The sequence below is a fragment of the Ovis aries genome, chromosome 6, assembly GCF_016772045.2.
Source record: "Ovis aries strain OAR_USU_Benz2616 breed Rambouillet chromosome 6, ARS-UI_Ramb_v3.0, whole genome shotgun sequence".
Classification (NCBI taxonomy): Eukaryota; Metazoa; Chordata; class Mammalia; order Artiodactyla; family Bovidae; genus Ovis; species Ovis aries.
The window spans coordinates 59,059,002-59,080,219 of record NC_056059.1 but is presented as its reverse complement, the minus strand read 5'-3'; the positions used below and the strand labels follow the sequence as shown (position 1 = coordinate 59,080,219).

Below are 21,218 nucleotides of genomic sequence, written 5' to 3'. Positions count from 1 at the left end.
TGGAAAAGACTCTGATGCTTGGAGGGATTGGGGGCAGGAGGAGAAGGGGACGACCGAGGATGAGATGGCTGGATGGCATCACGGACTCAATGGACGTGAGTCTGAGTGAACTCTGGGAGATGGTGATGGACAGGGAGGCCTGGTGTGCTGCGATTCATGGGGTCGCAAAGAGTTGGACACGACTGATCGACTGAACTGAACTGAAGTAAATCAATTTTTTCAGCTCCTTTCTACAACTTTTGAGGCTGAATCATTTAGATCATTGGTTCTATAACTTTACTGTGTATTTGAGAGGTTTAGTGGGTGTTTGAACTACCTTGGGAGCCTGCTGAAACATAGATTGCTTGGCCCCACCACCAGTCTTTGATTAGTTGTCCTTGGGTGGTTTGGAGGATTTCCAAGTCTAACACATTCCCAGGTGATGCTGATGATGCCCCTCTGGATTACACTGAGACCACTGTTCTCTAAATTTGTTTCCTAAATCCTCTGTATTCTTTTTCATGGTGTTACAAAGCAACAATTTTTTCCCAAGTATATGCCTTCTGAAAAGTCAATTGTCAATTTATTTTTAAGCTGCAAGGAACATTTGGTATTATTATTTTACACAAAGCAGGGAGCCTAATTAATGCCTAGTTTCTTGTTTTTTATTATTCTGTTTTTCTCCTTAGGGTAACAGAATAGGCAGAATTTCAATATGTGAATGAAAGGATATTTAGAGGTAATGAGGCACAGGGGAAGATATAGACAATGTGAACCAAACAACAACCTCTTAGTAACTTAGGTTATGTACTTAACTTTCTCAGCTCTCCTTTAAAAAAATGGAGCTATATATTTGACATAGAGTGTCATGTAGATTTAAGGTGTACAACATGTTAATTTGATACATTTTTATATTGTAATATGATCGCCATTGCAGTGACAATTATCAACTTCACTTTTCTTCTTCTTTTTTGGCCATGCTGTTCAGCTTGCAGGATCTTAGTTCCATGACCAGAGACTGAACCCTGGCCACGACAGGGAGAGCTCTGAATCCTAACCACTGGACCAGCAGGAAACTTCCCCTCAGATTCACCTATCTATAATGAAACTTGAAAATTGGTAAAAATATATTTGGTTGTGGTATTCTTCTGGAAGTATTTGTATGCATTGGAAATATGTGTATCCTTACCTGAATACAAAATTATGTAAAATAATACTTGGGAAAAGATGGAACAGCTGTATACAGTCAGTAAAAATAAGACCAGGAGCTGACTGTGGCTCAGATTATGAACTCCTTATTGCCAAATTCAAACTTAAATTGAACAAAGTAGGGAAAACCACTACACCATTCAGGTATGACTTAAATCCCTTTAGATGATACAGTGGAAGTGACAAATAGATACAAGGGATTACATCTGATAGAGTGCCTGAAGAACTATGTACGGAGGTTCATAACTCTGTACAGGAGGCAGTGATCAAGACCATCCCCAAAGGAAAAAAAATGTAAAAAGGCAAAATTATTGTCTGAGGAGGCCTTACAAATAGCTAAGAAATATGAGAAGCAAAAAGCAAAAGAGAAAAGGAAAGATATACCCATTTGAATGCAGAATTCCAAAGAATAGCATGGAGAGATAAGAAAGCCTTCCTCAGTGATCAGTGCAAAGAAATACAGGAAAACAATAGAATGGGAAAGACTAGAGATCTCTAGAGAAAATCAGAGATACCAAGGGAACATTTCATGCAAAGGTGGGCACGATAAAGGATAGAAATGGTATGGACCTAACAGAAGCAGAAGATACTAAGAAGTGGCAAGACCACACAGAACTATACCAAAAAAAAAAAGATCTTTGTGACTCAGATAATCTCGATGGTGTAATCACTCACCTAGAGCCAGACATCCTAGAATGCGAAGTCCAGTGGGCCTTAGGAAGCATCACTACGAACAAAGCTAGTGAAGGTGATGGAATCCCAGTTGAGCTATTTCAAGCCCTCAAAGATGATGCTGTCAGAGTGCTGCACTCACTATGCCAGCAAATTTGGAAAACTCAGCAGTGGCCACAGGACTGGAAAAGGTCAGTTTTCATTCCAATCCCAAAGAAAGACAATGCCAAAGAATGTTCAAACTACCACACAATTGCACTCATCTCACATGCTAGTAAAGTAATGCTCAAAATTCTCCAAGCCAGGCTTCAACAGTACATGAATTTTGAACTTCCAGATGTTCAAGCTGAATTTAGAAAAGGGAAAGGAACCAGAGGTCAAGTTGCCAACATCTGTTGGATCATAGAAGAAGCAAGAGAGTTCCTCTGCTTTACTGACTATGCTGAAGCCTTTGACTATGTGGATCACAACAAACTGTGGAAAATTCTGAAAGAGATGGGAATACCAGACCACCTGACCTGCCTCCTGAGAAACCTGTATGCAGGTCAGGGAGCAACAGTTAGAACTGGACATGGAACGACAGACTGGTTCCAAATAGGAAAAGGAGAACATCAAGGCTGTATATTGTCACCCTGCTTATTTAACTTATATGCAGAGTACATCATGCGAGACGCCAGGCTGGATGAAGCACAAGCTGGAATGAAGATTGCTGGGAGAAATATCAATAACCTCAGATATGCAGATGACACCACCCTTATGGCAGAAAGCAAAGAGGAACTAAAGAGCCTCTTGATGAAAATGAAAGAGGAGAGTGAAGAAGTTGGCTTAAAACTCAACATTCAAAAAATGAAGATCATGGCATCCAATCCCATCACTTCATGGTAAATAGATGGGGAAACGATGGAAGCAGTGACAGACTTTATTTTCTTGGGCTCCAAAATCACTGCAGATGGTGACCGCAGCCATGAAATTAAAAGATGCTTGCTTCTTGGAAGAAAAACTATGACCGACCTAGACAGCATATTAAAAAGCAGAGACATTTCCTGGCCAATAAAGGTCCATCTAGTCAAAGCTATGGTTTTTCCACTAGTCATGTATGGATGTGAGTTGGACTATAAAGAAAGCTGAGTGATGAAGAATTGATGTTTTTGAACTGTGGTGTTGGAGAAGACTCTTGAAAGCCCCTTGGACTGCAAGGAGATCAAACCAGTCAAGCCTAAAGGAAACCAGTCCTGAATATTCATTGGAAGAACTGACGCTGAGCTGAAACTCCAATACTTTGGCCTCCTGATGTGAAGAACTGACTCACTGGAAAAGACCTTGAGGCTGGGAAAGATTGAGGGCAGGAGGAGAAGGGGACGACAGAGGATGAGATGGTTGAATGGCACCACCGACTGCATGGACATGAGTTTGAGCAAGTTCCGGGAGTTGGTGATGGACTCCCATCACTAGGGAAGCCTGGGACCCCAGCCCTCCTCGGTCCCAGTGGCAGCACAAGGCGGCTCCAGGACATCCTGCTCGGGAGACAGTGGCAGCCCCAGGCCCAGGGTGCCCTACATGCCATGACACTGTCTCAAGGACCAAGAAACAAAAGAAGAAAACCTGGAATGGGGCGTCTGTTGCCAATGGAAGTTGGAAGACCCCAGAAAAGCAGGCCCCCAGGGAAGCCCCCATAAGTGCAGAAGTGCAGGCTGAGCAGCTGGCTCGGGAACTGGCCTGGTGCGTGGAAAAAGCTGGAGCTGGGACTGAAGATGCAGAGACCCATCCCTAAGCAGAGAGAACAAGCTCTTGGGGCAATCCGAACCCTGAGCAGCCAGAGAACCCCCTGCCCCAGAAGAGGCAGCTGATGTGCTCTTCGGGGACTACAGGGCTCAGATAGAAGCCGAGTGGTGTGAGGCCCTGCAGGCTCTCAGGACTGCTGCGTACTCAGCTCAGGTGCAGCCTGTAGGCGAGGTTGCCAGAAAGAAGAGCAGAAGGGTCTGCAGACCTTATCCAGAAGGAAGGTCCAAGTGCACCTCGGATACTCGTGATGAAGAGTTTAGGTTTAGTTTCTTTTAGCTTCTTCCCTATTCTAGAGTGGCCACCTCTGCAATGGTGCAGGGTTTCTCTGGAGTGCAGCACTTTTCCAGGAATGCTATGGGGCAGATGGGAGACCTGCATGTTTGATGCTGACAAGCCCAGGACCCCATTTGTAGGTTTTTAGCTTGAGAACCCCATCAACAGTATGAAAAGGCAAAATGATAGGACACTGAAAGAGGAACTCCCCAGGTCAGTAGGTGCCCAATATGCTACTGGAGGTTAGTGGAGAAATAACTCCAGAAAGAATGAAGGGATGGAGCCAAAGCAAAAACAATACCCAGCTGTGGGTGTAACTGGTGATAGAAGCAAGGTCCAATGCTGTAAAGAGCAATATTGCATAGGAACCTGGAATGTCCGGTCCATAAATCAAGGTAAATTGGAAGGGGTCAAACAGGAGATGGCAAGAGTGAACGTCATCATTCTAGGAATCAGCGAACTAAAATGGACTGGAATGGGTGAATTTAACTCAGATGACCATTATATCTACTACTGCGGGCAGGAATCCCTCAGAAGAAATGGGGTAGCCATCATGGTCAACAAAAGAGTCCGAAATGCAGTACTTGAATGCAGTCTCAAAAACAACAGAATGATCTCTGTTCGTCTCCAAGGCAAACCATTCAATATCACAGTGATCCAAGTCTATGCCCCAACCAGTAATGCTGAAGAAGTTGAAGTTGAACTGTTCTGTGAAGACCTACAAGACCTTTTAGAACTAACACCAAAAAGAGATGTCCTTTTCATTCTAGGGGACTGGAATGCAAAAGTAGGAAGTCAAGAAACACTTGGAGTAACAGGCAAATTTGGCCTTGGAATGTGGAAAGAAGCAGGGTAAAGACTAATAGAGTTTTGCCAAGAAAATGCACTGGTCATAGCAAACACCCTCTTCCAACAACACAAGAGAAGACTCTACACATGGACATCACCAGATGGTCAACACCAAAATCAGACTGATTATATTCTCTGCAGCAAAGATGGAGAAACTCTATACAGTCAACAAAAACAAGACCAGGAGCTGACTGTGGCTCAGATCATGAATTCCTTATTACCAAATTCAGACTCAAGTTGAAGAAAGTAGGGAAAACCGCTAGACCATTCAGGTAGGACCTAAATCAAATCCCTTATGATTATACAGTGGAAGTGAGAAATCGATTTAAAGGCCTAGATCTGATAGATAGAGTTCCTGATGAACTATGGAATGAGGTTCATGACATTGTACAGGAGACAGGGATCAAGACCATCCCCATGGAAAAGAAATGCAAAAAAGCAAAATGGCTGTCTCGGGAAGCCTTACAAATAGCTGTGAAAAGAAGAGAAGTGAAAAGCCAAGGAGAAAAGGAAAGATATAAGCATCTGAATGCAGAGTTCCAAAGAATAGCAAGGATAGATAAGAAAGCCTTCTTCAGTCATCAATACAAAGAAATAGAGGAAAACAACAGAATAGAAAAGACTAGAGATCTCTTCAAGAAAATTAGAGATACCAAGGGAACATTTCATGCAAAGATGGGCTCGATAACGGGCAGAAATGGTATGGACCTAACAGAAGCAGAAGATATTAAGAAGAGGTGGCAAGAATACACGGAAGAACTGTACAAAAAAGATCTCCACGACCCAGATAATCATGATGGTGTGATCACTCATCTAGAGCCAGACATCCTGGAATGTGAAGTCAAGTGGGCCTTAGAAAGCATCACTACGAACAAAGCTAGTGGAGGTGATGGAATTCCAGTTGAGCTGTTTCAAATCCTGAAATATGACGTTGTGAAAGTGCTGCACTCAATATGCCAGCAAATTTGGAAACCTCAGCAGTGGCCACAGGACTGGAAAAGGTCAGTTTTCATTCCAATTCCAAAGAAAGGCAATGCCAAAGAATGCTCAAACTACCGCACAATTGCACTCATCTCACACGCTAGCAAAGTAATGCTCAAAATTCTCCAAGCCCGGCTTCAGTAATACGTGAACCGTGAAATTCCAGATGTTCAAGCTGGTTTTAGAAAAGGCAGTGGAACTAGAGATCAAATTGCCAACATCTGCTGGATCATGGAAAAAGCGAGAGAGTTCCAGAAAAACATCTCTTTCTGCTTTATTGACTATGCCAAAGCCTTGGAATGTGTGGATCACAATAAACTGTGGAAAATTCTTCAAGAGATGGGAATACAGACCACCTGACCTGCCTCTTGAGAAATCTGTATGCAGGTCAGGAAGCAACAGTCAGAACTGGACAGGGAACAACAGACTGGTTCCAAAGAGGAAAAGGAGTACATCAAGGCTGTATATTGTCACCCTGCTTATTTAACTTCTATGCAGACTACATCAGGAGAAACGCTGGACTGGAAGAAACACAAGCTGGAATCAAGATTGCCGGGAGAAATAGCAATATCCTCAGATATGCAGATGACACCACCCTTATGGCAGAAAGTGAAGAAGAACTAAAACGCCTCTTGATGAAAGTGAAAGAGGAGAGTGAAAAAGTTGGCTTAAAGCTCAACATTCAGAAAACGAAGATCATGGCACCCAGTCCCATCACTTCATGGGAAATTGATGGGGAAACAGTGGAAACAGTGTCAGACTTTATTTTTGGGGGCTCCAAAATCACTGCAGATGGCAATTTCAGCCATGAAATTAGAAGACACTCCTTGGAAGAAAAGTTATGACCAACCTAGATAGTATATTCAAAAGCAGAGACATTACTTTGTTGACTAAGGTCCATCTAGTCAAGGCTATGGTTTTTCCAGTAGTCATGTATGGATGTGAGAGTTGGACCATGAAGAGGCTGAGCGCCGAAGAATTGATGCTTTTGAACTGTGGTGTTGGAGAAGACTCTTGAGAGTCCCTTGGACTGCAAGGAGATCGAACCAGTCCATTCTGAAGGAGATCAACCCTGGGATTTCTTTGGAGGGAATGATGCTAAAGCTGAAACTCCAGTACTTTGACCACTTCATGTGAAAAGTTGGCTCATTGGAAAAGACTTTGATGCTGGGAGGAATTGGGGGCAGGAGAAGAAGGGGACGACTGAGGATGAGATGGCTGGATGGCATCACTGACTCGATGGAAGCGAGTCTGAGTGAACTCCGGGAGTTGGTAATGGACAGGGAGGCCTGGCATGCTGCGATTCATGGGGTCGCAAATAGTCGGACACGACTGAGTGACTGAACTGAACTGAACTGAACTGTCTCTCCTGCCAGAAGACGGAGGTTCCTTTAGATGGTTCTACAGTAGACTGAAGTGAATATTCACAGTGTGTTGTAAAACAGCTGTCCCTAACCTTTTTGACACCAGGGACAGATTTCATGGAAAACAGTTTTTCCACAGAGAGGGGGGGAGGTGAAACTCAGGTCATAATGTAAGCAATGGGGAGTGGATATAAATATAGATGAGTCTTCCCTTGTTCACAGTCTTTTCATCTCCTGCTGTGTGGTGTGGTTACTAACAGGCCGTAGACCAGTACTGGCCTGGGGGTTGGGGACCCCTGTTATTGAAGACTCTCAACAGTCTCAGGAGCAGACTAAGTTGGTGTTGTTAATAAGGGTTAGTGGGGAAGCTGTATAGTTGTACACTGGTGCTCAATTATGGGAGGATGTCCTCTCAAGTGGTGTGGCCTATTGCTGTAATAAAACTCTTTCTTATAAATGTGGATAAAAAAAAAAAAAACTAGGGAAGCCTGGCATGAGGCAGTACATGGAATTGCAAAGAAGTCAGACATGACTGAGCGACTTAATTTAACTGAATATTTGGGAAAGGAGGGAAATACAGTGTCTCATTCTAAAATTTAAGAACTAAAAAAAAAAAAAAAATTTAAGAACTAGGGACATGATTAAGCCTGTTCATCTGGGAAAGGATCTGGTGTACACATGCTGGGAAAGAGCTACTGAAGAGTTAGCCAATCCATTATACAACCTATGGGAGGGGGTAATTCTAGAGTGCACAGAGCTATTTTAAAAAATAAACTATATAACTTAAAATTGATTGCTTAAGTATAAATAAATATCTCTTAAATATGCTATCCTGAAGATAGCAATCTTCAGGAACCTCTAATTTGTTAAAGTATGACATTATGAAAAATATTTGTCAGAATCTGCTATAAAAACTGGCAAAAAACAGCATGAAGTTTGTCAAAAGGATATTGAGAATAATAACCTAATGTTTTATCAGAAAAATGTTTTTCCAGATAAAGAGAAAATGAGAGAGGAGAGTTTCCATGGTGAAGACAAAGCCATAGTATGGGATTGAGGATGGAAAAGAATGACATTTAACACTAAGTACAGATAAAAAAACTAGGAAATTTAGGTGGAGTTCAGATTTTTTAAATAAATAGATATGATACAGAAAATTTTTATTTTATACAATATTTCCAATAAATGCCAGTATTGTTTGATCATCTTATATTTTGCTTTCAATTTATTGTTTATACTTCTAAACTTTAAAATGATGCCCATTGAACAAATAAATAATTTTCTACCAATATTATGTGGAAAGTCTAATAAGAATGACAATTAATAACTAGGGAAAGACGGTATATTCAAAAATAATATCTGATCAGGGGATCCTAAATTGAGCACAGTTCCCTTTGGTTTCCTAAGGAATATTAGTAGCTAAAAATATTAATGTCATTTAAACATTAATAGCTATTATATATGATTAATTTTAAGCTTAAAATATAATTGAATATTCAACATTAAGACAATTATTTTTGTCCAGTTCAGTGCCAAGCATGATTCTAGGTGCAGATACTTGCCTGTGAATAAAATAGCCAAGGAAATTGATAAAATTAGTTCTGGGTCCATGACAAGTTAATGATTCCTATTCTCTGGAGAAAGTTTTTGCATTACTTCCCCTGAGTTCATATTGTAGTTCTTAATCCTTACTGCCATTAGAATTAGCTGGGGCTCACTTGCAGTAGCTTAGGCTCAACCCAGATTTATTGAAACAGATTTCTAGAGACGAAGCCTACCTTTTCTTTCTTTCCTTCTCTCTCTTTTTAAATTCTGTGGTGCACAGAGTTGAGAACCATTGGTCTAGAGTATGCCAAATGTAAAGAAGCAGATGGAAAGCCTGTTTTGTTTCTGAAGATGGATAACTACTTCTGCTAAAAAACCTATGCTCACTCTGTTCGTCTGGAAACCAGCTTGATGGTTCCTTAAAAAGCTCAACATAGAATTACCACAACTCAACAATCCCTCTCCTAGGTATTTTATCTCAAAGAATTAAAAACAGGGATTCAAACAAATTCTTTTATACATATGTTCGTAGCAGCACTATTCACATTAGTCAAAAGGCAAAAACAATTCAAATGTCCATGAATGGATTAGCAAGTTTGGTATACACATAGTGGAATATTATTCCATCAGTATAAAGTAATGAAGTATTGATACACATCATGCTACAATATAGATGAATCTTGAATATATCTTAAGTGAAAGAAGCCTGACATAAAGAGCCACATGTCATATGATTCTACCTGAAATATCCAGAACGGATAAATTCACAGAGATGGAATGCAGACTGGTGGTTGCCAGGAGCTGGGGAAAGGGGGTCGGGTAGGGCACTAACTGGCCATGGGGTTTTCTTTTGGGCTTATGAAACTGTTTTGGAATTAGATAGAGGTGGCAGTTATACAACATTATGAATATACTAAATACTACTGAATTGTTCACTTTAAAATGATTAATATTATGTTATGTGAATTTGGCCTTAATTAAAAGAAAAACGTATGCACAAACTGAATCTTTATAGTTAATGTGATTTTCTTGATAAAACTAGCTTTTCTGAAAATTAAAGCCTGTCATAAAACAATTATTGTATCTACTTATTCACATGATCCAGGCATTTGTTTCATAAAGAGCCTTAGGTAGAAACTGACTTACCTATATTCTGAATACACCTAAGGATATACTGTATTTGGACTTATTAAAAAAATAACTGGATGTTTAGGGAGCATGCAATGACTAAAACGTATCCCTTGTTTCAATAATTACTATTAATGATTTAAAAACTTCTGGATGGACTTCTCCACCAAGGGTAAATGACTGAAGATAATGCTTTCTCTAAAAGGGTAGAAGAGAAGCACGCCAGAGGGAGGGAAAGAAATTAAGGAAAATAAAAAGAGAATAGGAAAAACAAGGCTAGTAGGGTTGAGAGATATGAATATTGTCTTAAGTAGCTGCAGACTTCAAGATTTTTCTTGAAAACATGCCAAACGTGAATTTTTCTTCAAAAAACTAGTAGGGTTGAGAGATGCGAATATTGTCTTAAGTAGCTGCAGACTTCAAGATTTTTCTTGAAAACATGCCAGACATGTGAATTTTTCTTCAAAAAAGATATCAATACATTCTGATAGTATTTAAAAATGCCAAGCAATGGGATACAGTTGAGACCTGGGGAAAAGTTACTGTTTCAGAAACAATTTTCTGAAAGAATGAAATTATAGATAAATAATGTAACTGTTATGCTAGAACAGTCTATGATAAACACACAAGATCAGACTTACAGGGCAGGAGTGGTCAGAGGCCCAAGACCTGCCATTAGACTTCTTCTAGATGATACTCATATTCACAGGAGGACCGCTAGTATAACAGAGCTAAGGCCCTTACACACTCTGCTTATATCAGGTCTTTCAAATCCTAAGGCTGGCCCTGAGTATAAAATATCTTTTTATCTTCCTAGTTAATGTGTAAAAGAATACGCTATTCATTCCAAAGTTTTCGGCATTTCTTTCCATGCCCCATTTACTTTCTCTAACCTCTTCCACAGGGAAGTCATCATTAAGCGGGAATAATCATATCTACTTCATAGAGCTATTATAAAGATTAAATGTATGAACATACATATGACATGCTTAGCACGTATCTGCCACACAATCAAGTTGACTCAACCCTCCTATATTTCAATAAACAAAAGGCCAAGTCTGAAGAAATTTAATAAAACATGAGATTTAGCCTAATTACATTTAAATGCTTCAAAACCTAAGAGATGCTCTGCTTGTCTTCAGGCCCAGAGACTCAGTTATTTATCCTCTGACTTCTTTCAATAACCTTCTTGATGTTGGAAGCCCCACCTTGGTTTACCATTTTCTTTGCTGTATTTCTCCACATCCTCTCCAACACTTTATTTTTAAAATTACAGTCATCCTAGGGGACGTGAAGTGGTGTGCAGTGTGGGAGACCTGGGTTCAATCCCTGGGTTGGGAAGATCCTCTGGAGGAGAGCATGGCAACTCATTTCAGTATTCCTGCCTGGAGAATCCCCATGTACAGAGGTGCCTGGTGGGCTATAGCCCATGGGGTCGCAGAGTCGGACATAACTGAATGACTAAGAATAGCACAGCACATGCTTCCCAGGTGGCTCAGAGGTAAAGAATCCACCTGCCAAGCAGATGTGGGTTTGATTCTGGGTCAGGAAGATCCCCTGGAGAAGGAAATGGGAACCCATTACAGTCTTCTTGCCTGGGAAATCCCATGGACAGAGGAAGTTGACAGGCTGTAAGTCCATGGGGTCACAAAAGAGTCGGACATGACTTAGTGACTAAACAACAGTGTGAGATAAAGTAAGGGTGCAATTTCATTCTTTTGCACTTGGGGATCCCCAAGCGGCTCAGCAGTAAAGAATCTGCCTGAGAAGTAGATGTGGGTTTGAGCCCTGGGTCAGGAAGATTCCCTGGAGGAGGAAATGGCAACCCACTCCAGTATTCTTGCCTGGGAGATCCCATGACAGAGGAGCCTGGTGAGCTATAGTCCATAGGGTCACAAAGAAAGAATTGGGTATGACAGCATGCATGCATGCATCTGGCACCATTTGTTGAAGAGACGGTTTTCTGCATTGAATGGTCTTAGCACTCTTTCTGAAAATCAACTGACCATAATGTTGGCCCTCCTTAGGTAGATGCAGAACCAGTGGATAATGAGGGCCTGCTGTTAAGAGATTTAAGCATCCTTGAATTTTGGTATCAGTGTGTGTGAGGGGAGGGGGTGATCCTGGGACCAATCCAGCCACCCCCCTCAGGATTCTGAAGAATGACTGTGTAGTATTTCAATATTCAGTGTTCATCAAAGTGTATTTTAGATATGATACTATTTCTCAAGGGAAGTGGGGATATGTTGTATATTAACCAATGCAGAATAAAAATGTACTGTGCCTTGGGGAAAAAAAAAAGATATTGACTATAGTTTATTTCTAGACTTTCTATTTTATACTTTTGGTCCGTATGTTTATCCTTGTAACAGTACCACACTGTTTTGATAAATTTTGATATAAGAAAGTCCTTCAACTTTGCTATTGTTTTGGCTCTTTTGGGTCCCATGAAATTTTACAGGAATTTTAAAATTGGCTTTTCCATTTCCGCAAAAAAGGCCGTTAAGATTTTTGACAGGAGATCTATAGACTAATTTGTGGAGTATTGCCATCTTAATATTAAGTCTTCCAATTTATGAACATGTTTTTCCACTTACTTAGGTCTTCATTTCAGCAATGTTTTCAGTGTACAAACCTTATACCAAACTTTTCAGTGTACAAGCCTTATACCTCCTTTGTTAGATTTATTCCCAAGGTTGTACATGAAACGGTTTTCTAATTTTCATCTTACACTTTTGGTCAGTATATAGAAATCAGCTAACAGTTGTGTGTTGACCTTGTAACATTAGCTCTAACAGTTGTGCATGTATGTGTTTTCTTTAGGATTTTGAATATATAGGATCAAATCAGCTGCAAATGGAGTTATACTTCTTCCTAATTGTGATTTGTTTTCTTTCTTGCCTAATTGCTTTGGCTAGAACCTCTTGTACAATATTGACCAGGAATGGTGGGAGTGGATATTTTCCTGATGTTGGAGGAAAACCTTTTAATTTTTATCATTTATTGTGTGGTTAACTGTGGGTTTTTCATGAGTGTTTTTTAACAGGGTGAGGAAATTTCATTCTCTTCCAAGTTTGCTGAGTGCTTTTATCATTAAAGGGTATTGATTTCTGTCAAATGCTTTTTCTTATCAACTGAGATGCTAATGTTATCTTTTTTTAAATAATGAAGAGCTTTATTTTCATGTCACTGTTTCAGTTTCTTCTAGCTGAGTTCCCTTCATTCTATTAAGCAGTAAATTGCATTGATGAATTGATTTTTGTATTTGAACCACTCCTATATTTTTGCAATAAATTCTTAGCTTGTCGTGGTATAAAATCTGCTTTTGCCTGGCTTAAGTATCAAGGTAATGCTAGTCTTATAAACTTGTGAAGTCTACCAAATTCTGGTTCTGAACTTTCTTTGTTGAGAGGTTTTGATGATTGAGTCAGTTCTTACTTGTTAGATTTGTTTAGACTTATTTCTTCTTAAATCAGTTTTAGTGATTTGTGTATTTCCAGAAATTTGTCTATTTCATACACGTTATCTATTTTGTTGGCCATAAAGCATTAAAAATATATATATTTATTACTTATTTATTTGGCTGTGCCGTCTTGGTTGTGAAATGCGAGATCTTTGATCTTCATTGCAGCATTTAGGATCTTTAGTTGTGGTAGGTGGGATCCAGTACCCCAACCAGCTGGGCCCCCTGTATTGGGAGTGTGGAGTCCTAGCCATTGAACCAACAGAGAAGTCCCATAAAGCATATTTTTGATTTATGATTGAGCCATCCAAAATACCATGAAATTTATCTAATATTCATAAAACTTGGAAGTATGTTTATTTACATTTACTTTTCTAAAGTAAAATGTATATAAAACTCCATGAGTTTTATTTAAATAAAATATCCCCCCAATATCAAGGAACCAAAATTTTCTGCTAAGAGTATAACTGATAAATTTTACTTCTAAAGCATTAACATTCTTTTAAATTAAAGTAAATGATTTATTTAGAATAAAGTTTTTTTAAATTAAATGATTTCTCACATGAAACTTCTTTTCTACCTAGAAGCAGGAGTGGTAGCAGAATGGACTCCTGAGCCAGAGTTCCTACACCTGAATCCCTACTCTGCCACTAACTTGGTATATATAATTTTGGGGTTAAACTCTCCATGTCCCAGTTTCCTCATCTGAGCAAGGAGAATAATAAAAGGAGAACAATAAGTACATTAATGCATCCAAAAAACTTGGCTCCTAATTCATAAGTATTCAATAGTTCACAAATATTCTTAATTTTCATAAGGTGGTCATTAATTGAGGCTAAAATAAAGAGCAGCTAGATGAGATGTTCATTGGGATAATGAAGAAGCTAATGGTAAAAGTTAAGACAGCAGTCTTGGATGATGCACACAAGGAAGGGCCGTATTTTCCTCTAGATTTACAAGATCCCAGTCTAAGAGAAGAATAAATGTTTTGGCAAATGCTCTGTCACTAGAAAAGAAATTAGTTTTCTTCATTTGTATCCAGAAGAGCAGGTCCTATTGACTACAAAACTCCATTAGAAAGGCTCTCCAGTGGGAAAGAAAATCAAAGGAACTATTCTAATGAATCCCATAAAGGAAAGGAAGATCCTCAGGGACAAAAATCAGTTCCTTCACTTTAAGGTGAGTCTGACTCCACTGCAGGCACAGGGAATGAGAGAGTGAATGATGAATGGAGATGAGAAGTAATCAAAAGGCTAAGTACTTTCCTTTCAAATCCAGGCCTAAGCCTCCACATGAAGGGATGATGTACTAACACATTTCTGCTTTTGAAATTTTTTTGTTTCTTATCCTTTTTTCCTCTTCTCTTTCTTACCCTAAATAAATAAATATACTCTATAGCTGATCCCTCCTTGTGAGGAAAATATCTGAATTCATATACACACTACAATGAATATATGAAATAATAATATATTTGTCATGGTCACTGCTATTTTCTTAGTACCCACACCAGTAAAATGCCCATGGAATTTTCTTTGAGAATAGAAGTCCTCAGTTTGTTGACTTCAAAGGTAGAAAAATTTCATGAGTATTCAAAATCAGCTCAAAAAAAAAAAAAGCTCAATTTTTAAAGGAAGCAACTAAGATAAAGGCTACACTGATACAGAATGTAAAAACACATTAACCACATATGAACTTTTAAAAGGTGAGAATTTAGTTTATACTCTTTTTATATTAAGATATAAGTTAATGACTTATACCCTAAAGGATTTATCATAAAATACTGCCCAGTGCACTTGTGCAAACAATAAATAATTCACTGAGAGTATTAACATTCACATGTGTAATTAAGAGTTTACAAATGTACAAAATTTGGGGTAATAAACACTTTAAACTCATTTTCCAAACATTCAATAAGCCCATCCCTCCCAAACTGATTACAAAGATGCACAAAGGGTTACTAATTCTGGCAAAAGATAAGAAACAAGGCAGGAGAGGCAAACACAGACTTGAGAACATAAGAATATCCAAACAGTTCTTTGATATAAAAAGACAAAATCAAACCATTTTTAATAATATAAAAGAAAACAAATCCATATAATTAAATACTACTTAGGTGAAAGAACATTAGAGGGTATATAGCATTTATTTTCTCCACAAAATTTGCATATCTTGAATTTAATGTAAAACACCTAGTTTCAGTTCCAAAGGAAGAAGATCATGATATGGAGTTCTAGATGTACCTAGATGGAATGAATATTTAAATAGATCCCAAAGATCAAAACAAACTTTTATTTGGTCATTGTTCTAACTCTTTAATGTTCATTAAATTGATTCACTTAGAAATTTTAGAAATAAAACTCCACAACCAACGCACAGAAAATTCAGCTATTCCTGAAAAAAACTAAATGCATAGTCTTTAGTATATCGTTAAAACAGTGGTTGTGGTTAAGCAAACAAATGAACAAAAATTACTACAACTCATGTATGATAAAGTTACAAAGGAATACATTAGAAGTTTTATCAGATGTATTTGCACTGTAATAAAAGAAATCCGGATAACAATATCAGTAAAGTGTGGCTGATTATTAAAAGAAATGAAATTCCCAGTTAACCCTGGGCTGTGTTAGGAGCACTGCATTTGTCGTCCTATTTTTTACGTCAGGAACATACATTCACAGTCCACCAGATGCAGTTCTGATTTCCTAAGAAGTGAAAGTTTTTAATCCTGGTTCTTCTGCTCTTTCCTCCTGTGTTTTAACATCTTCATTTAGAGATCAGGCACTTTGTGCCCAGGAATGTGGCGTTGCAAATTTACTAAAAACATATCCATTGATAGTAGAATAATTATACTAAATTCATAAAGGAAGACGATATCTTCATTTAGAAAACAAGCACTAAGTTATAGTTTCACAGTCACAACGCAAGCTCCAGCTCTTCCCAGGCACAGTGGAGCAACCTAAAAAAAACAAACAAAAAACCAAAAAGACTTGTGTTGGGATTGTGGGTAAAAATGTTGATAATACCACAATAGTCAGTGAAATATTGAAACAGTTTGCTCACAGTGGTTGGCAAAGAGCTGCTGCCTGAACCCTACTGTCCGAGCTCTTTTGCTGGCCCTCTTCTTAAACGAGATTCTCCTTCCTGATGCCAAAGCTTCAAGGAATAAATCGTTTTGGGTATATAACATAATAATGTAGCATTCACTTCTCTTTAAAGATGACTTTTAAAGATAGATCAGGAACTATTCTATGTGAAACACTATTTTGGCCAAAATGATGTACAATATGGATGTGAGACAAGGCTGAACACTTAAAGTAACTTTGTGACTAATATGGAGAAAATACCAAGTATCATCCAGAGTGGCCGTGACTTTGCTGTCTCAGAGAGTACACAAAATACACTGCATGCCTGGGATCTGCTTACTCTGGAGGAACCACTAACTTCACAGTTACTGATGACCTTCTCAGCATGGCTGAAAAGTCCAAACTCATTCTACTACTTGTTAGCAGAGTGAGTAAATAATACATATCACCCACCCAACTTCTTGGGACTGAAAACAAACCTGGTGAATAAACTCTACAACCGTGAGAACAGTGAGATAAAAATATGAGATACTTGGGAGAAAATATAATCTTATGAATAAGGAACAATTCTTAAATAGTTCACTTATTGTCTTTTTTTTTTTAAAGTACTCTAGACACTGGAGTAATTCACAGTGGAGATAAGTGTAGACAAGAATAGTTTTAAAAGAAAGACTATTTTGAGCCCAGCAAGAATCTATGCATTTGAGCTAAGAGAATTAAAACATTAAGTACTTGGAAAGGGTTTTGTTTTGTACCTAGTCATGTACGGATATGTCGTAAAGTGTTTTTGTCAAATGGTGGTGGGGGTTAGTCTCTCAGTTGTGTCTCTGCAACATTATGGACTGCAGCTTGCCAGGTTCCTCTGTCTTTAGGATTATCCCAGGAGGAACAGTTGAGTGGGTTGCAATTCCCTTCTCCAGGAGATCTTCCCGATCTAGGGATGGAACCCAGGTCTCCTGCTTGGTAGGCAGACTCTTTACCACTGTGCCACCTGTACATAATTTCAAAATGACCGTCCAGTCATTTTGACTCTCTTCTCCTGACCAATTAAGAATACATCTGACTTCAACGTGAGTGAATTCATGGTTGTTCTCCACCTGAATCAGTTGATCACTGTTACATCTTTTTGATCAAATAACCTATTTAAAAACCATATTTACTTACAATATTCTAGAAGTAACCTCCAAGTCATTTAAATAAAAATGTCTGTAATTAGTAGTTTTTCTCAAAACACTCAAGACACTGCCTCTACTCTGTGAATAGTTGATGTCATGATAACCAGCTAGAAAGTTGAGCTTTGAGAATTTACTAAACGCAATGTGGTCACCTGTTTTGGGTCAATGCTGGTAGTGGAGTGAGTGGTGGCTTAAGACTTCATAATCATATTTCATTTCCTATACAAATAAATGTCCTCCTGTCCATTTGTAGGACCATCGAATGGAAAACATTTATTTTCCAGATACTATGGTTATAAGTTCACATTTAAAGCTTTAACATCACTTATATGTGGAACCTAAATAATGCAACAAACTAGTAAGTATAATAACAACAACAAAAACCAGACTCCTGGATCTAGAGAACTAGTCGTTACCACTGGGGAGAGGGGAGGGGCAACATAGAGGCAGATTATTAAGAGCTACAAACAATGTAACATACGTACATACAGACATATGAAAGAGGGCTTCCCAGGTGGCACAGTGGTAAAGACTCTGCCTGCCAATGCAGAAGACCCAAGAGAAGCGGGTTTGATTGACCCCTGAGTGGGGTCCCCTGGAGAAGGCAATGGCAACCCACTCCAGTATTTTTGCCTGGAAAATTCCATGGACAGAGGAATCTGGCGGGCTACAATCCATGGGATAAGAGTCAGACACGACTGAGCACACACATGTATAAAACAAGCCACAAAGATACACTGTACAGTGCAGGAAATACAGTCACTACTTTATAGTCTGCATAAATGGAGTATAACCTTTAAAATCACTATATTGTACACTTGTAACTTACTTATATAATATTGTATATCAATTGTACTTCAATAAAAATTTTTTAAAAAGTAATGGAGATGGCATGTAAAGCAAAGGGCTGCATGGTCACAGATTATGAATTCTGATACAGAGTGATTATAGCATAAAGTATTATCTGTAATAGCAAGTTTGAAATAAGATTTCCTTAATACTGGCCCAAGGGCTTAAATGAAATACATTTCAGGAAAAGAGAGTCTTCTCTTTCTTCTTGGGTTCCTCAATTATCATTCACAACTTCTTCTGCCATGGTAGGAGGCTGATGGTAGTTTCTAATGAAATCCTGTAGCTCTAACTTAAGTCCTCAAATTATGCCTTCTCCCCTTCACCAAATGATCTCACTTATTTAAGAAATAAGATCAAGGTCATACTATCTAAGCCTCTTTACCTACCATTCTCTTCACCTGAAAATACTTTCTATCTTCCAATCCCCATATTCTCATCTTCCCCTCCAGTTTCGGAGGATAAAACCTTTCCACCAGTCTGAGGAGGATAAAAACTTTCCTCCTGCCTTTGCCCTCGATTCTGTTTCCTGTCCTTTTCAGAAAAATGCCTTCAACTTTGCTTTCTGTCAACTCTCCTGTCTTCATCTTTAATTGTGAAAAAGATCCTAGGCTCAAATTTTAACTCCACCATTTACCTGCTATGTGACACTGAGTCAGCTATGTAGACACCTCATCCAATATAGTAAGGAGATAACAGTGCTTACCTCATAGATTTGTTGGGAAGATTCTTTAAGGTGCAGTGCTTAGAACACAGCCAGGTACATAAAATGTATCAAGTGCTAACTTTCTATCACTATCATTATTTTAAAATTGTATGCGCTTCTACCTTCCACATTTACTTTTAATCTTCTCTTTACTTTTTACACTGTGTGGTGGCTTCTGCTTCTATCACATTCTCAAAGGTCCTGACAACTTCATGAATGACAAATCTTCATTCTTTTATGTTATTAAAATCCTCTCTCCTTTCTTTTAATGCTCTATTTCATCATCTACTAAGATACTCTCTGATCATTCTTTTGCTGTTTTCTCCAGAAGCTGCACCTCTCTATACAACCTAGTAAGTGTATAAAGAAAAAATTAACAGGACTTGGTAATATCTCTTGAATCCACCTAGGTATTCAACACCTCAAGCCTTATAAATGAAGCAACCTTCTAAATGTCCTTTCACCCAGCCTTCACTTACCCTGCCCCAACCCAGTTTACTCTGGCCCCAGCCTCTGACATGTGGATTTTTCTATTACTACATTGCTCTCTTGGTTAAAAGTCTCCACTGGCTTCTCACTACCAAACTCTTTACGTTAACCATTACAGACCTCCATCCTGATTCCAACCTTCCTCTCGAAGAATTCCTACTCTTCTCAAGCACGGAGTCTTATAACCAGCCCCACTTCCTCAAGATAGCCTGCATATTTCCGCTTTAGTGACATTTATTTCATGTTTTCTTACATGATTTCCTTTTTGAATTAGATCAGTTCATTAAGGCTTACATTAAATCCCACTTCTTCCTCACTGAAGCCCTCTCAACAACCACGGTCTCTCTTCTCCTTGATTTCCCATGCGGCTCACTGCCTAGACCATGTGACACTTCATACCAACACTTCATGCTCCACACTGTGGATCCTCTCTTTAAACATGCAGATCTCACTGACCCAAGTAATTAAGTTCTATGACAGCAGGGCTTCTCATAAATTCTGTTATAGTGACAGTACTTACCACTACTCCTTGTACGTAGGTAAAAGTGAAAGTGTTAGTTGCTAAGTCATGTCTGACACTTTGTGACCCCATGGACTGTGGCCCACCAGGCTCCTCTGTTCATGGAGTTCTCCAGGCAAGAATACTGGAGTGGGTAGCCATTCCCTTCTCTAGGGGATTTTCCTGACCCAGGGATTGAACCCAGGCCTCCTGCATTGTAGGTAGATTCTTTACTGCCTGGGAAGGTAAACCTTGGCTCAATTAAAGATCTAAGTGCTGTTTCTGTACCAGATATTGAATTGTGTGCCAGAGGCAGAAAATTCATGGTTCTGTTCTGGGTGATGATGGAAACAAAGATCTCAAAAGATCATTCTCAGAAGTTCTAGACTCTTTTAGAAATAGATAAAAATGGATTTTGTTGTTGTTGTTGTTAATAAGCTTCCTAAGCCAAGTTTCTTACTTGTTAATGTTAAGTAAGATTGCCATCTTTATTAGGTTATAACCAGACATTTGTTATTGTTGTTGTTTAGTTGCTAAGTCATGTCCAACTCTTTTGCGACCCTATGGACTGTAGCCTGCCAGGCTCCTCTGTCCATAGGATTCTCCAAGCAAGAATATTAGAGTGGGCTGCCATGTCCTTCTCTGTTCCCAAATATCAGTTGCTTGAGTATTTAAAAATTATTGCTCATCTATGGGAAAGTGATTCAATTTTTTTCTTTTCCACAATCTCTCCTTTCTTTATTATAGCCTCTTGTGGTTCTATCTGCTCTATTGATGCTAGAATATCTCATCAATTCTCAGTAAGCAAATGGTGGCAGCTAATAATAGTAACAACAACAACAATAATAACCAATTAATAATTTCTCTGAGTATTAACTCACACTTTAAAGGTAATTTTGAATTTTAACTATACTATAAAATTAAACACTCCCTCTGTTTTCTTATATTTAATTAAGAGATGACTTTATCTTACTTATGCTATGTACTTTGTTTTTTTTTATTTTTTTTTTTATTTTTTTTTCTTTTTTATTTTTTAAATTTTAAAATCTTTAATTCTTACATGCATTCCCAAACATGAACCCCCCTCCCACCTCCCTCCCCATAACATCTTTCTGGGTCATCCCCATGCACCAGCCCCAAGCATGCTGCATCCTGCGTCAGACATAGACTGG

At 38.7% G+C, this 21,218-nt stretch overlaps 1 protein-coding gene and 1 pseudogene across 15 annotated transcripts in view; one reads left to right on the top strand and one right to left on the bottom strand.

The window, feature by feature from the left end:
* The first annotated feature begins 1,081 nt into the window (after positions 1-1,081).
* On the top strand, positions 1,082-4,170 carry LOC101109179 (UPF0488 protein C8orf33 homolog; annotated as a pseudogene).
* Positions 4,171-15,070: 10,900 nt separating this feature from the next.
* Positions 15,071-21,218, bottom strand: part of KLHL5 (kelch like family member 5) — a 99,464-nt gene continuing 93,316 nt past the window's right edge. For all 15 annotated transcript variants that reach the window (XM_060416963.1, XM_012179805.4, XM_060416967.1 and 12 more), the window contains one exon: positions 15,071-16,201. In XM_060416963.1, the coding sequence (XP_060272946.1) occupies positions 16,145-16,201 (57 nt within the window). In that variant the 3' untranslated portion in view covers positions 15,071-16,144. The remainder of the gene's footprint in view (positions 16,202-21,218) is intronic.